Here is a 19033-nt window from a genome sequence, read left to right on the forward strand (position 1 = left end):
GAGTAGCTAGTAGACTTTACATTATCTAGATCTGTTTCCACTTCTGTAGTCTTCATCACAAATGTTCCCATCACAGAAATATGCAGAGCAGCAACTTGGGCATCTGCTCATACTTTTGAGGAACAACATGCAATCACCTATGATTCAGCATCAGATGCTATGTTTGGATCCATGGTATTATCATCACTACTAGACTTGACTCCGAAGTTGCACCCCTCCATCAGGGTACTGCTGTAGAGTAACTTACAGTTGAGCACCCATGGACACTGCTACCTAAAATTTCTGATCTGAGGCGCAGAGATGCGGATACACCTACAGTGACGCACCCATAGGTGGACACATCTCAAAGAACCACAGTTATTGTATAACGTGAGTAACGTCGTCATTCCTCTCCTCAGATGTTTTTAATGGCCTGTTTCTGCACCACATAACAGAGCTGTGATCACTACTGTGCTGAATGCTCTCAAGTCCAGGGATAAAAGATTTTTGCTTGTGTGATGTATGCAAGTCTAATACACAACTGTCACATAATACGAAGGGGAAATATAGGAAAGAGAAGCACATAGACAGTCTTCTTTCTTTCATGAAGAGTAAAGTGAGACATGAGGCATTCTCTTGTTAAATACAAAACGTAAAATTTAGTAGAATTTCCCATGTTACATCAAACTATTTCCAGCTAAATATCATCATCTTCTGTGTTGGTTAGTGCAGCCTCCGTAAGAGACCCTTCAAAATATGAGAGGCTTGGTCAAATCTAGGGAAACAGTGTTGGAGTGGCTTGCATAAAATATATTGAGCAAGTAACATTCAAAGTGGCTGGTGACCAAAACAGAGTTTGTGGCAATACTGATTAGAGCTGGTCAAACTTTCTTTGACACAACCTTTTTCTGTTAAAAAATGCTGTTTTATTTTAAACACATCTGTGTAACATTTTTATCAGTTTAGAAGAAAAGAGTATTGGGAGGGGTTCACAGATCCAGGAATGTCAAAAGAGAGAGAGAGAGACATCCTCAGATTCCAACCACCCACTCCCACCCCAGAATAACTAATAATTTGGTGATTAGGGCACTCACCTGGGATACTGGAGACATGTGCTCTGCTTGATTTGGAGTAGGGACTTGAACCTGAGTCTTCAATGTCAAACACGTGTCCTAACCACCAGGCTACACAGTCAGCAGCAAATGACTAACTATAGCAAAACAAAGAAAGCATAGGAAATATTACTGATATGGAGGTTAACTGAGATAAAACTGGAAAGTTTTTATTTGTGATCACTGAGGAATCCAGGCACAATTTAGGATTGAGGCAGGTATATCCCTGAGCACTGCAGTGGCATATGTCAGATGATTCTTTCACAAGGTTGGCAGCTGGAGGTCAGAAATGTGAAATCTGTTCTGCCATAGTAGGATTATGATTATTATTATAAATGATTTCTGGTTTTCTTGATATTGAGCAAAGGAAGAGAACCAAAACAGGTATTGTGTGTGAGCAGGGTAAGATCATTGATACCTTTCAGAAATATATAGTGCATATCTGGATATTTGGGTATGCGTTAGTTACAAAGGGGTGTGTTGCAAGATAAAGTAATAAAGATATATGCGGTCTCAGCAGAATGACAATCTAAGAGTGACACAATTCACAAACATATTTTGAATTTAAAAGATCCTATATAAATTATATTTTAATAAAATATGACTGTCTGACATTGTTTCACTAATTTGAAAATGAACAAAGAAAGACTTTGAAGATTGAGCAAAATAAGAATCAGTGGTGATTGTGGATAAACATTTGGCTGTGTGTGTTCTCCCTGTGTGCTGTCCCAGCTTTGCACAGACAGTTGGCGCAGCAGACCTCGAGCAAACCGCCCAATGACCACAAGATCTGTTAAGGTACGAAGGCACCCAGCCAGGTTTATTGTCAACGAAGCACGGTAATAGCATCTGGCAGACTCTACGAGGGTACTAAGACATGTATGCCTGTGAGAATGGATGCAGCTCAGTCAGTGGCAGGACTTTTCACTGCCCCCTAAGCTGGCCAAAGATACTCCCTCTGAAATAAATCTTAATACCCTGATATAAACAAGTTACATACTGTCCTCTTGACTTTCTCTTTTAGGAGGGTCAGTGTGTTTCTGCTGTTATTGGGAGGTGTTTTTGTACTATCCTTGATATCAGGATGTTCTGGTACCACTTGCTATCAGGATGTATTTGCGTGAATACTCAGGTACTTAACACTTCTTAGGAATGTGTATTTCTGCAATATCAGCCCTGTTCTTGCCAGATCCTGTGAGCAAGTCCTGCCTCATACCAGGCCTCTGATACAAGGGCTTATGTCTCAGGCTCTCTTCCTACTACATTGATATGTGTAATTTGTTATCTAAGATTCACAAAGACCTTGCTGTTAGATACAAGGTACTTCTGAAATAATGCATAGATTTTACCATCCAAACAGCATCCTCTTGTTGACTGAATCTACTGATAATTTTGGATTTGAAAGGGTTTGGAAGTCTTTTGTTGTTTGTTTGTTGACTTGAAATTCACCATAGCTTTCACTCATCCTGTCTATTGTATAAAGTTGTTGCCTTGTAAATGAGTCCTTATCCCAGTTTGGACAATGAAGGAGGATTTCTTCCTTTGAGAGAGAGCTTGGCTTTAGATTGGACTTCATGTATGAAGGAGGAACTGCAATCAAGGCATGCTTCTAAGCAGAAGATAATGTTTTAAAGCATTTAAAGAAAGTTTGGTACACAGCTGATTTACATGGTATTCCTGCTTTTCATGATGAGAACAGACTTGTTTTTCTAGTAAGATCAAATTGGGTGTCTTAAAAAACGTGAGCTTGAATTTGTAGATGATTTGATTGCTGCAGGTGATAAAACTATAGGTCTTTTTGTCCCAAGCATGCAGCAATATGTTCATTTGAGTCAGGAAGGGGTGGAATGGTGGATGCTAAGTAAGGACTAAAAGGGAACTAAGTGCAACCATAGCAATTGCTTATCAGAAAGCATTTTAAACAAGCCGAAATCTCTCTGATATTCCCCATTTATCTTATTTATTTCTGGTGATTAGGGATAACTGCCCCTTTGAAAATGTCATCATTTCAAGCAAGAGTTGCCACTGATTCACTACTGCAGTCTGCAGCACTGCCTCCTAGAGAAGATGATGCCATCTCCATTCTACTGCAGTCTAGTACAACTTCAGTTCTGGAAAGAGAAGATTACAGAGCAGTGATGTTTAACTGACATAGCAAAATCTTATTAGCTGCATTAGGAGTTAGTAACGTGGAACAAATTATTTCTAGCCTTTAAAGCTAAAATTGTATTCCATTAGGGGTAATGATCTATTGATTGCCCTGCAGGCATTGCTAATGTGACTAAGGTCTTTTGCAATAGTAAAAGGTACCAGCCTAAGGCTTACAATAAAGTGGCTTACCAACAACATAGATATCCTTGATCCGCCTCATTGCTTATCTATATTATACTGCTGTTGCTGAAAACAAATAACGTGTCTTTAATTACTACATGCTATTTTTTGTGAGCTTTGGCAACAGGAAAAAAGCCGGGGTACCAATGTAAGCATTTCTGGTTTCCCGTTATTTGCGTGATTATGAAGTCACTGACACCATACCACAATCTTAGAAACTCTGTATCTCTCATCTTGTCTGTAAATACAAAGTAATGCACATTGGAAAACATAATCCCAACTATAAATATTAAATCATGAGGCTTAAATTAACTGTTACCACTGAAGAAAGAGATCTTGGAGTCATTGTGAATAGTTCTCTGAAAACATCCACTCAATGTGCAGCCACAAACAAAAAAGTGAACAGAACGTTGGGAATCATTAAGAAAGGGATAGATAATAAAACAGAAAATATCATATTGCTTCTATATATATCCATGGTGCGCCCACATCTTGAATACTGCGTGCAGATGTGCTTGCCCCATTTAAAAAAAAATTGGAATTGGAAAAGGTTCAGAAAAGGGCAAAAAAAAAATGATTAGGGGTATGAAATGGCTGCCATATGAGGAGAGAGTAATAAAACTGGGACTTTTCAGCTTGGAAAAGAGACGACTATAGGGGGATATGAAAGAAGTCTATAAAATCATGACTGGTGTGGAGAAAATAAATAAGGAAGTGTTATTTACTCCTCCTAACACAAGAACTAGGGGTCACCAAATGAAATTAATAGGCAGCAGGTTTAAAACAAACCAAAAGAAGTATTTCTTCACACAACACACCGTCAATCTGTGGAATTCCTTGACAGAGGATGTTGTGAAGGCCAAGGCTATAACAGGGTTCAAAAAAGAATAAATTCCTGGGGGATAGGTCTATCAATGGCTATTAGCCAAGGTGGGTGGGGATGGTGTGCCTACCCTCTGTGTGACAGAAGCTGGGACTGGGCAACAGGGGATGAATCACTTGATGGTTACCTGTTGTATTCATTCCCTCAGGGGCACCTGGCAGTGGCCACTGTTGGAAGACAGAATACTGGGCTAGATGGACCTTTGGTCTGACCCAGTACAGCCTTATGTTCTTAAGATAGCTCAGTGGTATAAATTCCTATCATTTGGATCTCTCCTCTTTCTCTCAATGTGATAATTGGTAATATTGTTCAGATGTCTTGAACCTCATAGACTAATGCTTCTTGCTACAATGGAACTCAAAGAACCACAGTCAGTATGTGTACTGCTCATATTTTGTGGTTGTCTGTTCTAGTCATCATTTTGCAGTTTTCTTAGTGGTATAATATATAACATTTTTATTGTTAGATATTCTTGCTGAAATCTATTATCTGGCATTTTGCATCTTGGAACTGAGTTTTGTAGTAATACATAAGTGTTGACTCCCTTTTTCTTTGTATTATTGTGCATAGAATCAGCATTTACACCCAAACTGTCTTGATCCTTCATCAGTCTATATCAGATAGTGGTGACGGGAAATAATAGACCTTTGCCAAACATTCTGAATCCCATCTGAACATACTCTGAAATCACCTTTTACTTCTTCTCTGTTCTCCTTTCTAATCATTTTTTAATGTAATTTACCTAGCCCTATACCCTCCCCAATACTGCTTCAGCTGACTTAGTCTTTATGTATGGAAGTGGCCAATCTGGGGTGATTAATTCCATTATTTAGTGGAAACTGTTATCTTACATTACAGCTTAGTTTTCCAAGTGGGGATGTGGCAGCAGAATCATGTATATAAACTTTGAAACAAAGTCAAGACCTATTAATCTCAGTGTCTGTCTGGCAAGCAGAGGCGTAGTAGTACAATAGTGTTAAATTCCTCAGTGGAAACTTAGAGAAGCTCTACACTACCAGTTAAGTTGATCTAACTTACATCGCTTGGGGGTGTGGAACCCTCCCGCCCCCCACCAACTGATGCAAGTTTTGTGCTGTCTACGCCAGTCTGTCAGCAGGAACTTACACTTCTCACTGAGATGGAGCAATTATGCCAACAGGAGAGCGCTCTCCCGTTGGTATAGAATGTCTTCACCAGATGCGCTATATTGGCGCAGGTGCACTGATGTAGTGCTGCAGTGTAGATATGCCCATACTCTTTGTCTAGTACTATTACAATATTTGAAGATAAAAGTTGACGCACACTGGTGTGTGCAGCAGAGGCACCTATTCCACATGCTTGCCTTTCCAGGCCACAGTCTAGCTGCGTCCATTGTCATGGGCATACATGTTTTAGTATCCCTGCAGGGTCTGCCAAGTGCTAATACCATGTTTTTGTCAACAATAAACCTGGCTGGGCGCCTTCATACCTTAATGGATCTTGCGGTCCGCTTGAGGTCTGCCATGCCAGCAGTCTGCGCAGAGCTGGGACAGCACACAGGGAGAACACGTACACACACAACAGGACAAGGGGGATCCGGTGGACATAGTGTACTTAGATTTCCAGAAAGCCTTTGACAAGGTCCCTCACCAAAGGCTCTTACGTAAATTAAGCTGTCATGGGATAAAAGGGAAGGTCCTTTCATGGATTGAGAACTGGTTAAAGGACAGGGAACAAAGGGTAGGAATTAATGGTAAATTCTCAGAATGGAGAGGGGTAACTAGTGGTGTTCCCCAAGGGTCAGTCCTCGGACCAATCCTATTCAATTTATTCATAAATGATCTGGAGAAAGGGGTAAACAGTGAGGTGGCAAAGTTTGCAGATGATACTAAACTACTCAAGATAATTAAGACCAAAGCAGATTGTGAAGAACTTCAAAAAGATCTCACGAAACTAAGTGATTGGGCAACAAAATGGCAAATGAAATTTAATGTGGATAAATGTAAAGTAATGCACGTTGGAAAAAATAACCCCAACTATACATACAACATGATGGGGGCTAATTTAGCTACAAGTCAGGAAAATGATCTTGGAGTCATCGTGGATAGTTCTCTGAAGATGTCCACGCAGTGTGCAGAGGCGGTCAAAAAAGCAAACAGGATGTTAGGAATCATTAAAAAGGGGATAGAAAATAAGACTGAGAATATATTATTGCCCTTATATAAATCCATGGTACGCCCACATCTTGAATACTGTGTACAGATGTGGTCTCCTCACCTCAAAAAAGATATTCTAGCACTAGAAAAGGTTCAGAAAAGGGCAACTAAAATGATTAGGGGTTTAGAGAGGGTCCCATACGAGGAAAGATTAAAGAGGCTAGGACTCTTCAGCTTGGAAAAGAGAAGACTAAGGGGGGATATGATAGAGGTATATAAAATCATGAGTGATGTTGAGAAAGTGGATAAGGAAAAGTTATTTACTTATTCCCATAATACAAGAACTAGGGGTCACCAAATGAAATTAATAGGCAGCAGGTTTAAAACAAGTAAAAGGAAGTTCTTCACGCAGCGCGCAGTCAACTTGTGGAACTCCTTACCTGAGGAGGTTGTGAAGGCTAGGACTATAACAATGTTTAAAAGGGGACTGGATAAATTCATGGTGGCTAAGTCCATAAATGGCTACTAGCCAGGATGGGTAAGAATGGTGTCCCTAGCCTCTGTTCGTCAGAGGATGGAGATGGATGGCAGGAGAGAGATCACTTGATCATTGCCTGTTAGGTTCACTCCCTCTGGGGCACCTGGCATTGGCCACTGTCGGTAGACAGATACTGGGCTAGATGGACCTTTGGTCTGACCCGGTACAGCCTTTCTTATGTTCTTAACATCTAACCACAATATACAGTAAGGAAAGTTCTCTTAACTAGATATTTCCTTGCTTTTAAGGGACTGTATGTGAGGGATTTGCACTTGTCAAGTGAACTAGACTGTTTTCTAATAGTTTTGGGTGATGAGATCTATCTGTATTAGTGGTTTGCATAGCACCTTGGGTATGGCGAATCGGAGAGACTACCCTTGACCCCATGATTTGGAGGGCCCCACTCTTCGATAAAATCAAGAGGAGGCAGCGGGGAGAGGAGGCGGGTGGGCGAGTGGCATGAGGAGACAAACAGGGAGGCGAGTGATAGGCGGGCGAGGAAGAGCCCTCCTACCAGAACCTCCTTCTTCCCCCAGTGCCTCCTGCCCACTGGTGGGCCCCACTGATCAGCACCTCCCCCTCCTTCTCAGCACCTTCCGCCTGTCGTGGATCAGATGTTTTGTGGCATAAGGATGCGCTGTGGGTGAGGGGGAAGGAGCGAGGGCACAGCATCCTTGGGGAAGGGGGAGGAACTGGGTGGGGAAGAGGCAGGGTGGGGGCAGGGCAGGAAGAGGTGGGGCGAGGCAGAGTGGGGGTGGGAAGAAGCAGGGTGGGGTGACACTTTGGGGAAAGCGATAGAGTGGAGGCGGGGCCTAGTTGGAGTCAGGGGGAGCACCCCCTGGCAGATTAGAAATTCTGCGCCTATGTCCCACACCCCACTAGGGACAGCCCTGCCTATTAATGTAGTATCTAAACACATTTCCTTCCTCACTGATCAGCTGGTATGGATGTGTATTCAAAGTATATACTATACACTTACAGATTTTTTTTTTCAGTATGTATCATTAGTGGTATTAGTTCCATAAAAAACAAAGAATTTGACACATTATATTACCTTATGTTTTAAACCTTGACCTAAAGAACTTCCTGTGTTTGACATGCGCAGAAGGTTTTTGGACCTTCTTTTGATGTAAATATATTAGTGTGAAGTTTCTCTCATAGTTTCTAGTGGAAATACAATTGAAAAATTTACCCTGGTGTATTACTGGTTTCATCTAGCAATTACCTTTTTAGAGCACAGCAAAAGCATTCCGCATTTCTGCTGATCACTGGTACAAGGTCTCCTCCAGACACTTCCCTAATAACTCATCAATTCCTCCTCCTATCCACTCCAGTAGCTTGAGGTCCTGGAAATTGTTAGGATAGCCACTAGAAATATACTTGATTACATCCCTTGTTGATAGATATGGTATTGTTGATTATTTGTGCTTGATTCTCCTTCTTTCTTGTCTGAACTACGTCACAGGTGCCATTGATTGACTATAAAGATAAATGATATACATATATGCAGTGTGTTTTGGCCAGTGACACCAAAAAGCTTCTTTGTTTCTCTTAAACAATTTGGAAGGAACCTGTGGGGAGGAAGACGGGAAGACTGTCCTGATGTACAAATAAAGTAGTGGATCGGTTTCTCTTAAATTAAGAAAGTGAAGTGATGCTGTCATGTGAACTCAGTGCACACGTTGCTGCAGAATCTTCTAATTCTATCTGGGCTAAAAAGCCTAAATCCTTTTTTTTTTTAAACTCTGTGAAGTGTCTGATGATGAAATTTGTTACCATTATGACTGTAATCTCTCCGTTTTCATGCACATATATTCTATCCATCCTCAGGCCAAGAACCATTTTGCAGGCATAAATGCAAGAGCCGTGTGGGTGTATATAAACTCTAACCTGAACAGCTTGCTGTGTTCTCAAGTGGGAGGGTAATTTCGCCCCTTCATTGATTTTACGGATGTCTCTTATGAGCAAATAGTGCCATTTCCCTCAACCTGTGATGAATTACATGTGCTACAGGGTGGGTTGTTGCTCACCAGAGAATTAAGCAGGAGCAACAACCTTGCTTCATTTTCCTCAAACCTTTCATGAGTGATGGACACCTGCATCATATCAGACATATACTCTTAACATTTTGAGATATAAAAGCAGTCTTCTGGTATGTTCTCCTAGAAAATACAGCTTAGACTGATAGAAAAACACTCACAATGCAGAGAGATCATTTACAGAAAAACAATGGATTATAAAATCTTCAAAAGTAAACTGTAAATTTTACATGGTCTCTGTGCCATGAAATCTTTCTGTTCCATGTACCTGCAATAAACATAATATTTATGAGTCAGGGTTACTGCAGTATTGTATTCACTGTAGAGTGGCAAAAGCGTGGATTTTAATGGGGCCCTCTGTACAGATTCAATAAATTCTTCCCTCTCCCATAAAACTTCTTAAGGGGAATAAATATAAGCATGGATTAAATGTTTGTGCTTTCTGTGCTGTTTTTGCAACATTTCTTTGCTAGTTTCCTTAACTGCTAACTTGTACAGTTTCTTTGTCTTTTAGAATGTCGGGTAGTGAAATCTACTTCCTATACCAAAATAGCTTCAACATCACGTAGGAGCACCACCAAGAGCCCAGGTCCATCTAGACGCAGCAAGTCTCCTGCCTCTACCAGCTCAGGTAAAGCAAAGAAGAAATGTTTCCTACTAGCAAAAAAAAAAATGCTTTTGAATACAATTGGTAAAGTGTTAAAATCTCTGTGTTTTTTTGCAAGATACTATACATATACAATACTTTACACTAAAATGTCATGTTTTGTATCAGACAGCTACCTCGGTTTCTGAGAGACCATGTTTATTTCCCAATCTAAATTGTAGAAAAATACCTGTATTGCAAAATCTTAAATGCCACAACATTGTAACTACTGTTATAGTTAGTCATGTTTGTTATAGTAGTGCCTGACAAACCAAGAATGGCTAGACACTGTACAAGCCCAGAGTAATAGACAGAAGAGTTCACAGTGTAAATAGACAAGATAGATATGCGGTGGGGAAAGGGGTAGAACACACAAGCAGAGTGAACAGTGTGGTGGCAACAAACAACATGTTAGTTCCCTGATTTTTTGAGGGGCAGGGGTAGGTTTATCTAGGAGGAGACAGTTAAAAGGCAAGAAAAGACAGCTTAGACTGATAGAAAAATACTCACAATGCAGAGGTATCATTTGCAGAAAAACAATAGATTATATTGTGCTAAAATCTTCAAAATTAAACGGTACATTTTACACGGTCTCTGTGCCATGAAATCTTATTGTTCCAGGTACCTGCAGTAATCCTAATATCTGAGAGTCAGGGTTACTGCAGTAATGCACTGAATGTACCATGGCAAAAACTTGGATCTGCATGGAGCCCTCTGTACACACTCAATAGACTCTTCCCTCTCCCATGAAGGGGAAAGGGCAAGGGAGAAGACGGTAAATGAAGCAGCTAGGAAATGAAACTCAGGTAAAGAGACTGAGGAGGGTTGGAGCAAACAGCCAATCAACCCAGGGTTGAGAAAGTCCAGTCAAAATTATAAACATTTCTCTGAATGTCTGAAGGTACCTGAGTTGGCTGCTTTTATAGCTGCTCCTATCAGCTGGAGTCTCTAGCTGTTTCTTTTCCAACAACATGTGGCGGGAGGCAGGGCACCCCTATATCCCAGTGCTCCCAGAATGAGGGAGGTCTCCTGTGCACAAGTCTAGAGGTTGTTGGGGGAGGGTTGGCCTTGCTGGGACCCATTTTTATTCCATCCCCCCAGTGCACAAATCCCCCTGGTTTGTGCTGTTTCTGCACCTATACTACTGGCTGGAATGCCTCTCTGCAGTTTTTCCCCAAGAGAAAAGTAAGTAATTGGTTACCTTTCAATGGTGACCAGTGAATATGCAATTAACAGTTCTTAATAGTGGATATGCAGATATTATGAGTACAACGTAGGGTTGCCAACTCTGACTGAAGCTATTCTGGGAGATTTTTTTTTCCAGCATGACGTAATGTCATTTTCTTAAAATATCCTATTAAAATCTCCCTGACTGCTTTCAATCATCACCGGGCGAGGGATGCCAATTCCAGGAGACTCCAGGCCAATCCTGGTGAGTTGGCAACCCTATCCAAAGAGAACACACGAGATTGCAACCTGCAAATAAAGCCATAGAGTAATTCCTCACTTAACTTTGTAATTATGTTCCTGATAAATGCGACTTTAAGCGAAACGATGTTAAGCTAATACAATTTCCCCATAAGAATTAATATAAATAGCAGGGGTTAGGTTCTAGGGAATTTATTTTTTTTTTGCCAGACAAAAGGCATTATATACATTTTAAACAAGCAATTTAATACGGGTATGAAACGGGCTGGCAGCCCCCCTATCAGTTCCCCTATGACCATCCCCCCCCCCAGCACCTCCCGCCTGCCAGCAGACCCCGTGGATCAGCGCCTTCCCCCTGCTCCCCCCATCTCCTGTCCGTGGCAGTCAGCTGGTTTGTGGCATTGAGGAGGCAGGGGAAGGAGGGGGGAGGCTGTGCACTGCATCCTCACTCCTCTCCCCAGCCTCCAGAATGCCGCAAACCAGCTGATTGCCGTGGGCAGGAGACGGGGAACAGGGGGAAGGGGCTGATCTGCAGGGTCCGCCGGCGGGCGGGAGGTGCTTGAGGGGGGGCATAAGGAAGCTGATGCGGGGAGTTGGGGGGGGGAGCTGCCAGCCATGGACAAAGCAGGCGGTCAAATGACGTTATAGTGGAGCATTGCACAACTTTAAATGGAGCATGTTCTGTAATGGAGCAGGGATGTAACATCAAAACAACGTTAAGCGAGAGGACGTTAAGTGGGGAGTTACTGTACCTTATTATACCTTAAAAACCTTTTGAAAATTAAAATGATGAGCATTTCTTGCCTTGTGTCTAGTGTGAAAAATATTTATTAGTATATGGTGTATTTTATCTCTAAGGGTCCCAGATTGCTTAAATTATATATAGGGATTAGTTTATTCACTGATGGACCTGTTTAACATATACCTGCCAGATAGCCTAGTTTGGCTGGGAAAGTCTGAGGGTTTGAACACCTTTCCCAGTGAACTATGTGGTCAGCTTAGGTCCAAGGAATATGATACCATAACAGCAGCAGAAGTAGAAGAATCCTGCAAAGAGGTAATGAGGAGAACTAATGATATAGGGAATAGAATTAAATAATTTTTATAGGGGACAATTATTTATTCAGACAGTGTAAGGAACAGTTTTTTAAGCCAACATGCAAAACCCAACAGGGTGGATTTGCTCCTTGATCCTGAACATAAATTGAATACCATGCAATTTATAGGTGTGGAGAATAAAGTTAAATCAAACTTTAAAAAGTGAGGGCCTGTTAGCTGTCGTATTGGCTCTGCATTGACATTAAGGCTATACTTAGGGATGGAATTAGCTTAATATATACCAGAGGGGTAGCCGTGTTAGTCTGGTTCTGTAGAAGCAGCAAAGAATCCTGTGGCACCTTATAGACTAACAGACGTTTTGCAGCATGAGCTTTCGTGGGTGAATACCCACTTCTTCAGATGCAAGTCAGACTTCAGACTTGCATCTGAAGAAGTGGGTATTCACCCACGAAAGCTCATGCTGCAAAACGTCTGTTAGTCTATAAGGTGCCACAGGATTCTTTGCTACTTAATATATACTGCATTAATGTGTTCATCAACATTTCTGTGCAAAGTCACCATTCTTCTGTGCACAAATTAGGTATATAGAGATCCCTCTGGCAGACCCCAAATCTTGTGGTGTATTAAGAAAAAATATTCTGGCAACATTTTTTACATGTTGGCAAATATGTTAACACAGTATGGTTTTGGACATGAGGGTAATAGCAGGGTTGGCCAGAAAGCAAGAATTCTGTATTGTGAAAGAATTAAAACTTGCAATTTATTTTTGTTCCAGTGCACGACAAAAATGAGACTTGTGAAATTTTGAGACACAGACTGACCCACTCCAAAATAACCAATAGCCAAATAGTTAGGGCACTTATCTGAGATGTGGGAGACAGAGGTTCAAGTCTCTGTTCTGCCTAATTTGGTAGCTGGGTCTTCTACATACTAGGTGACCTCCCCAATGGGTGGGATGGAGAGTCCTGCTATCTTTTCTGTTGCAACTGTTCCACTTTGTATAAATAATTATTTATTAAGATAGAGAGTGAAACACTGGCCATTTAAATTACATATAGAAAAGAATGTTAAGGTTGCAAAGTCAAGCACTCCAAAATTAGGAAATGCCAGAATTTGCCCATGCAATCTTAATTTGGCCTGCTTGTGCATATAACAGTCTTTAATCACATGATCACATAGTATTTCCACAGGACCCCTGCCTCATTTAGTGCACACGATGGATGGTGCTCAGGAAATGAATCAAGGCTTTATAATAAATTCAGTGGCAAAAAAGTAGGTTGAAGCAAAGTTAAGGTTGTTTAGTGATATGTCATCCCCTTGCAGAACACTGAGTTGAGCATAACTCAAACTTCTGAAAACCAGGAAATGCAGCATTAAGGCTGCCCATGTAATCTTAAGTGTACCCTATTTCAGCAATGTTCCAGGACATGATTAACACACACATCTTTTGTCTGCCAAGCTCTCAATTGCTGAAATGTACAACCTCCTTTTACCTCCTTTTACAACCAGTTCAGTTTTACCTACAGGATTTCATCTAACACTATTAAAGGACAAAGAGGGAAAAATTGCCTCCAGTTTCCCTATTGATGTTCTTCCATGCTTATTAATTCCTTTCATATTGTCTCTGTAGCAATAATTCAGACACTCAGCCAAATCAGAAAAAAACTATCAAGCCTTCTGGACACAAATTCATGGAGGATAGGTCCATCATTGGCTATTAGCCAAGATGGACAGAGATGGTGTCTCTAGCCTTGTTTGCCAGAAGCTGGGAATGGGTGGCAGGGTGGATCACAGGTGGATAACTGTTCTGTTCCTTCCCTCTGGGGCACCTGGTATTGGTCACTGTTGGAAGACAGGATACTGGGCTAGATGGACCTTTGGTCTGACTCAGTATTGCCGTTCTTATGTTCCAAACCTCTGATGTGGTGCAAATCTGCTCTCTTACATTGTATGGGCTGTACAACTGGAATAAGGACCAGATCATTTCTGCCTGAGTGAATTGCTACAATGTTCAGTAGATCACAACCTCTTAAGTCATTTGGGTGCTGCAGAATGGGTAAAACACAATGTTAACGCAGGCCGCCTCTCTCCACCCAAATCACCAATCCCCATATCATGGTGTACTCCTTGTTCCTCCAAACTTCTGTATTCTTCTTCAAGTAGATGCAGCCATGAATCCTACTTTGGTGTATGTCTGTCCTGCACACCCGAGCAGAGAACTTTACCTAGCAATAGCTGGTGGGGTGCCACTCGCACCCTGCAGCTCTGGCTCCTCCCCTCGCCATATAAGGGCAGCACTATCCCAGCCTCCTCAATTCCTTCTTACTGCCCATGGCTAGAGTCGGAGCTCTGTGGTGTTCCTCACCTTGCACTTTCTGTCTCAGTTTCTGAGAAAAATTTCTTGTATATAGTAGTAGTACCTTCAATAAAGTTTAGTATTAATTAGAATAGTTGGCTGCTCTGCACGATGCCCTCACCAGGATTCAAGCATTGTCTGTTTGTGGGGGGGGGAACAATTCCCAACAATGATCCCCTGTGACGCTATTAATACCTGGGAGAGCAAACAACTGTGCATCTCTCTCTATCAGTGTTATAGAGGTTGAACAATTTATGAGTTTACCCTGTATAAGCTTTATACAGGGCAAAATTGATTTATTTGGGTTTAGACCCCATTGGGAGTTGGGCATCTGAGTGTTAAAGACAGGAACACTTCTGTTAGCTGCTTTCAGGTAAACCTGCTGCTTTGGGTCAAGTAATTCAGACCCTGGGTCTTTGCTGGAGCAGACGGGAGTGTCTGGCTCAGCAAGACAGGGTGCTGGAGTCCTGAGCTGGCAGGGAAAGCAGTGGTAGCAGTAGTCTGGGCACATCGGGTGGCAGCTCCCAACGGGGTTTCTGTGATCCAACCCGTCACATCCCCACATACGGTGCTTGTTGTGTTTTGGTCAAGAGTGGTGCTCCATCTACAAGTCATTCACAAGGAGGCCTCAGGTGGTGAGAGACTTGCGGCTGAAGCAGCACCTGCTGGAGCAGGCCATGAGGCCCACTTAGGCAGTGAGGCCCTTGTCTGTTTAGTGGTCATCTTCAGATTCAGCCAGTAATGCTGCTCCATGCTTGGGCTCTGCCATCTTCCCCAAGAGGAAGAAAGATCATTCCCCCTCCTCTGGTATATTGAGGAAGAAGTCCCACAAAATGAATTGGAAGCATTGTAGGACTCTGGGTGACTCCTCATTGACTTCCAAGAGGAGTGCTGAACAGCACCATACTCCCTCTGGCACACAGGATACAGGTCCCTCTAACTGCTCCCTGATATTGTACTGAAGGCTCCAAGAGCCTGTATTGTCAACTCTGGTTCCAGCTATGTTGAGTTTGGTACCAGTGATGTCAGCACCAGCACCAACAGCGGCTTAAGACCTGCTTTGCTTCTCAATCTCAGACTCACTACAGATTCAAGAGTTTCGCTGGTGCCATGGCTTCTACTGCCTCATCCTCCATTGTGCCACTAGCACCTTCTGGCCATGTCACAGAGCTACCAGGCTTATCGGCACCACAGCTCACGCTGCCTGGGCCTTAGCTTTTGAGTTGGGGCCAATACTGGGCCCAGCACAGAAGAATCCTTTAACATGAAGGGATTCTTCAGCATCATCATTGTCGTGGCAGCACATCCCTTCATCGAGCTTGGTACCTCCCTTAGCCTCAGTACTGGCACCTCTCCTGGTATCATTCAGTACCCCCACTGCCAATCCCCCATTCCTCTTTGGCACCAATGATGCCCCTGTATTAGGCTTCAGATCTATGTGATTGTTAGCTTGCCCTGTTGGCGTTGACTCCCCCGTTGTCATCAGAGAACCTCCAGGACTCCTCAAGATGTAGATCAGGATTGTCCTGTCCCTCATCATTGGATAGGTGCCAGAGAGAGCCCTCAGATCAACATTGGTACCAAGATTGGCATCTGTCCCATAATCAGGACAGGGTCTTTTGGCATGGTGCCTACTGGCCACTAATCCTTCATCCATAAGCCCAATGGCCTTCTTGGAGTCCATAGGACACTCCTCAGTCCCTGAGGTCTGACTTGACCTGTTCCAGAACTAGATCACTGATGCCAATGGTGGCTCCTGCTCCAAGACCCCCTTAGATGCAAGCAACTGTTGAGCTCATTCCCTCTGGCCCTCCAGGGTTATTCTGACCAGATCCTGTGGTGCAAGAACAGGACCCATTGTCGGCATAGCAAACCACTATCTTGTCCTCCATGGATGACTCTACTGTGCTGGAATCCTCCTCTCCCTTGGTACTGGAGGACTTTATGCTTGAGGAGGTCCTAATATGCCTTATGGTTTCTACCTTGGTTATCTGGGTGGAATTCCTGCAGGAGAATATGCATAAGATGCTGGATATTCTCTAGTCATCAGCTCCAGAGAGAGAAGCCCTCCCAATAAATGAGGCTCTCTTGGAACCTGCAAAGGACTTCTGGGAATGCTCCAGCTTCATTGTCTCCCACAGCAAAGCATTTGAGAAGTGGTACTTCATCCATATGCAGGATTTTGAGGGCTTCTACTTCCATCCTGCCCCGACTCACTGGTGGTAACTTCAGCAAATGATAGCACCCACATCAGGAGATGTATAAGTCCTCCCCTAAGGACAAAGATTCCAAGAGGATGTACTTAATGGGATGGTAGATTTATACTTCCTCTTCTTTGGACATGTGCATAGCGATCCAGCAGGCCTTGCTCTCTAAATATGACTTTTTCAATTGAATGGCCAGGTCTAAGTTCATTGACAAGTTGCCCAAACTCTCCAGGGAAGAGTTTATGGCCTTCCTTGCAGAAGGGTGTATGGTGGCTCAGCTCTTGTTGCAGTCAGCTCTGGATGTAGCAGATGCCATGGTCAGAATTATGGTGGTGGCTGTGACCATGAGTTGCGCCTCATGGATGCAGAATTCAGGCATTGCCCCCAATATGCAACAAACCATTGAGGACTTACTATTTGATGGCTGGGTTTTGTTTTCAGAAAAAACAATGAAACCCCGCATTCTTTAAAAGACTCCTGAGCTACTTTGCATGCTTTGGGAGTATATGCTCTAGCCATGAAAAGATGCCACTATAGCAGTCAGCAGCAATATCACTTGCAGCATTTTTTTTCAGTCAGTCTTCCCTTCCCAAAGGAGTAGTCCTGCTGCCTTATAGGATCTGTGGCTCTTTCTGGATGTCCTATAGTTCTGGGTTTAACCAGCTGGCTCATCCCCACTACTCCCCTGGCATCCAGCAGGTTGGAATGGGGGTGATGAATGAGACCGGGGACTGTTGGGAAAGAAAGTATGGTTTCTCTTTAGGCAATTGAATGCCATCCTGGATAATTGGTTCCTATTTTTGCCTCTGCCACAGAGTTCCCATGTGATGCTGGGCAATTCGCTTAAACAAAACTTTTCACAGGTGACCACCAATTATGGGTTCTTCATTATCTGGGGGGCCAACATAAAAATCTGTAGTCTGATTTACAGAATGGTGGCTGAGCTCTCACACCTTCAGACGAAATCAGTGAGAGCTACGTTCTGAACACAAATAGTGCTGTAAAATGGTAAGTTCTCATAAAAATCCAGTCCTCAGCATCTCAAATCAGGCACTGAAATTAGTGGAGACTTTTGACCTTAATTTCTATGTGTCTCAGTTCCCATGTGTGTAAAATTGGAATAATACCACCTAACCTCTAGGGGTCTTGTGAAGTTAAATTATTAATGTTTGTGAAGCACTCAGATGCTACAGTACTGAGTGCCACAGAATAGCTCATAAGAAAATTAATACTTGTACAGTAACTCCCCTCTTAATGTCCTCTCGGTTAACGTTGTTTCGATCTCAGTTACAGAACATGCTCCATTTAATGTTGTGCAATGCTTCGCTATAACGTTGTTTGGCTGCCTGCTTTGTCCACAGCTGGCAGCCCCCCCATTAGCTCCCCTAGCCCTCCCACAGCACCTCCCACCCTCCGGCAGACCCCGCGGATCTGTGCCTCTCCCCCCACCTCCTGCCTCAGCAATCAGCTGGCTTGCAGCATTCAGGAGGGAGGGGGGAGGAGCGAGGACTCGGCATGCAGGCTCCCTCTCCCTCCCCTGCCTCCCGAACGCCGCAAGCCAACTGATTGCCATGGGCAGGAGGGAGGGGGGAGCCTACCTGCCGAGTCCTCGCTCCTCCCCCCTCCCTTCTGCCCCCTGAACGTTGCAAGCCAGCTGATTGCCGTGGGCAGCAGAGAAAGGGAGGAGTGAAGACGCAGCGTGTGGAGTAAAGCGCGGGGAGAAGAGGTGGGTTAAGGGTGGGGGGTTGGGGGAAGGGGTGGATTGGCGGGGCCGAGGGTTGAGTCCCCTGCCCCTGGTGCTTGCAGAGTAGGGGAAGCTGCTGCTGCATAATGTGTTTCTCCTAGCCTACAGCCTCCTTGCCTGCCTCATTGTCTCCAGTGCCAGGGGGCTGTGCCTGCGTGCGGTAAAGTGGGCATTTCCCAACTATAGTACAGTATTGTACTGTATGGCAAAAAAAAATGTCCCTGGAACCTAACCCCCCCCCTTTACATTCATTCTTATGGAGAAATTGGATTCGCTTAACATCATTTCACTTAGTTGCATTTTTCAGGAACATAACTACAACGTTAAGTGAGGAGTTGCTGTAGTCAGAGTATGGTTTGATTGGTGTGCAGTAAGTAAGGCACAAAGCTATACACTGAACAAAAGGATAAAATGAAATATAGGATAGCTGCTCATTCAGTGAGCACTGCCCATCCTGTGTACTGAATGAGGCAGAGGTCCTGAGCGGGGAGGGGAAAAAACTGTGGGATCATCTAACTAAAGACAGTATCACAATGCATATACACAAAGGGTCTGAAATCGGAAATGCCAGATTTA

General features: G+C 43.2%; 1 protein-coding gene across 11 annotated transcripts in view; it reads left to right on the forward strand.

Moving 5' to 3' along the window:
- DCLK1 (doublecortin like kinase 1) overlaps window positions 1–19033 on the forward strand; it is a 374217-nt gene that overhangs the window by 257698 nt on the left and 97486 nt on the right. For all 11 annotated transcript variants that reach the window (XM_045015788.1, XM_045015797.1, XM_045015784.1 and 8 more), the window contains one exon: window positions 9532–9648. In XM_045015788.1, coding sequence (XP_044871723.1) covers window positions 9532–9648 — 117 coding nt within the window. The remainder of the gene's footprint in view (window positions 1–9531; window positions 9649–19033) is intronic.

This window comes from Mauremys mutica, chromosome 1 (genome assembly GCF_020497125.1).
Source record: "Mauremys mutica isolate MM-2020 ecotype Southern chromosome 1, ASM2049712v1, whole genome shotgun sequence".
NCBI lineage: Eukaryota > Metazoa > Chordata > Testudines > Geoemydidae > Mauremys > Mauremys mutica.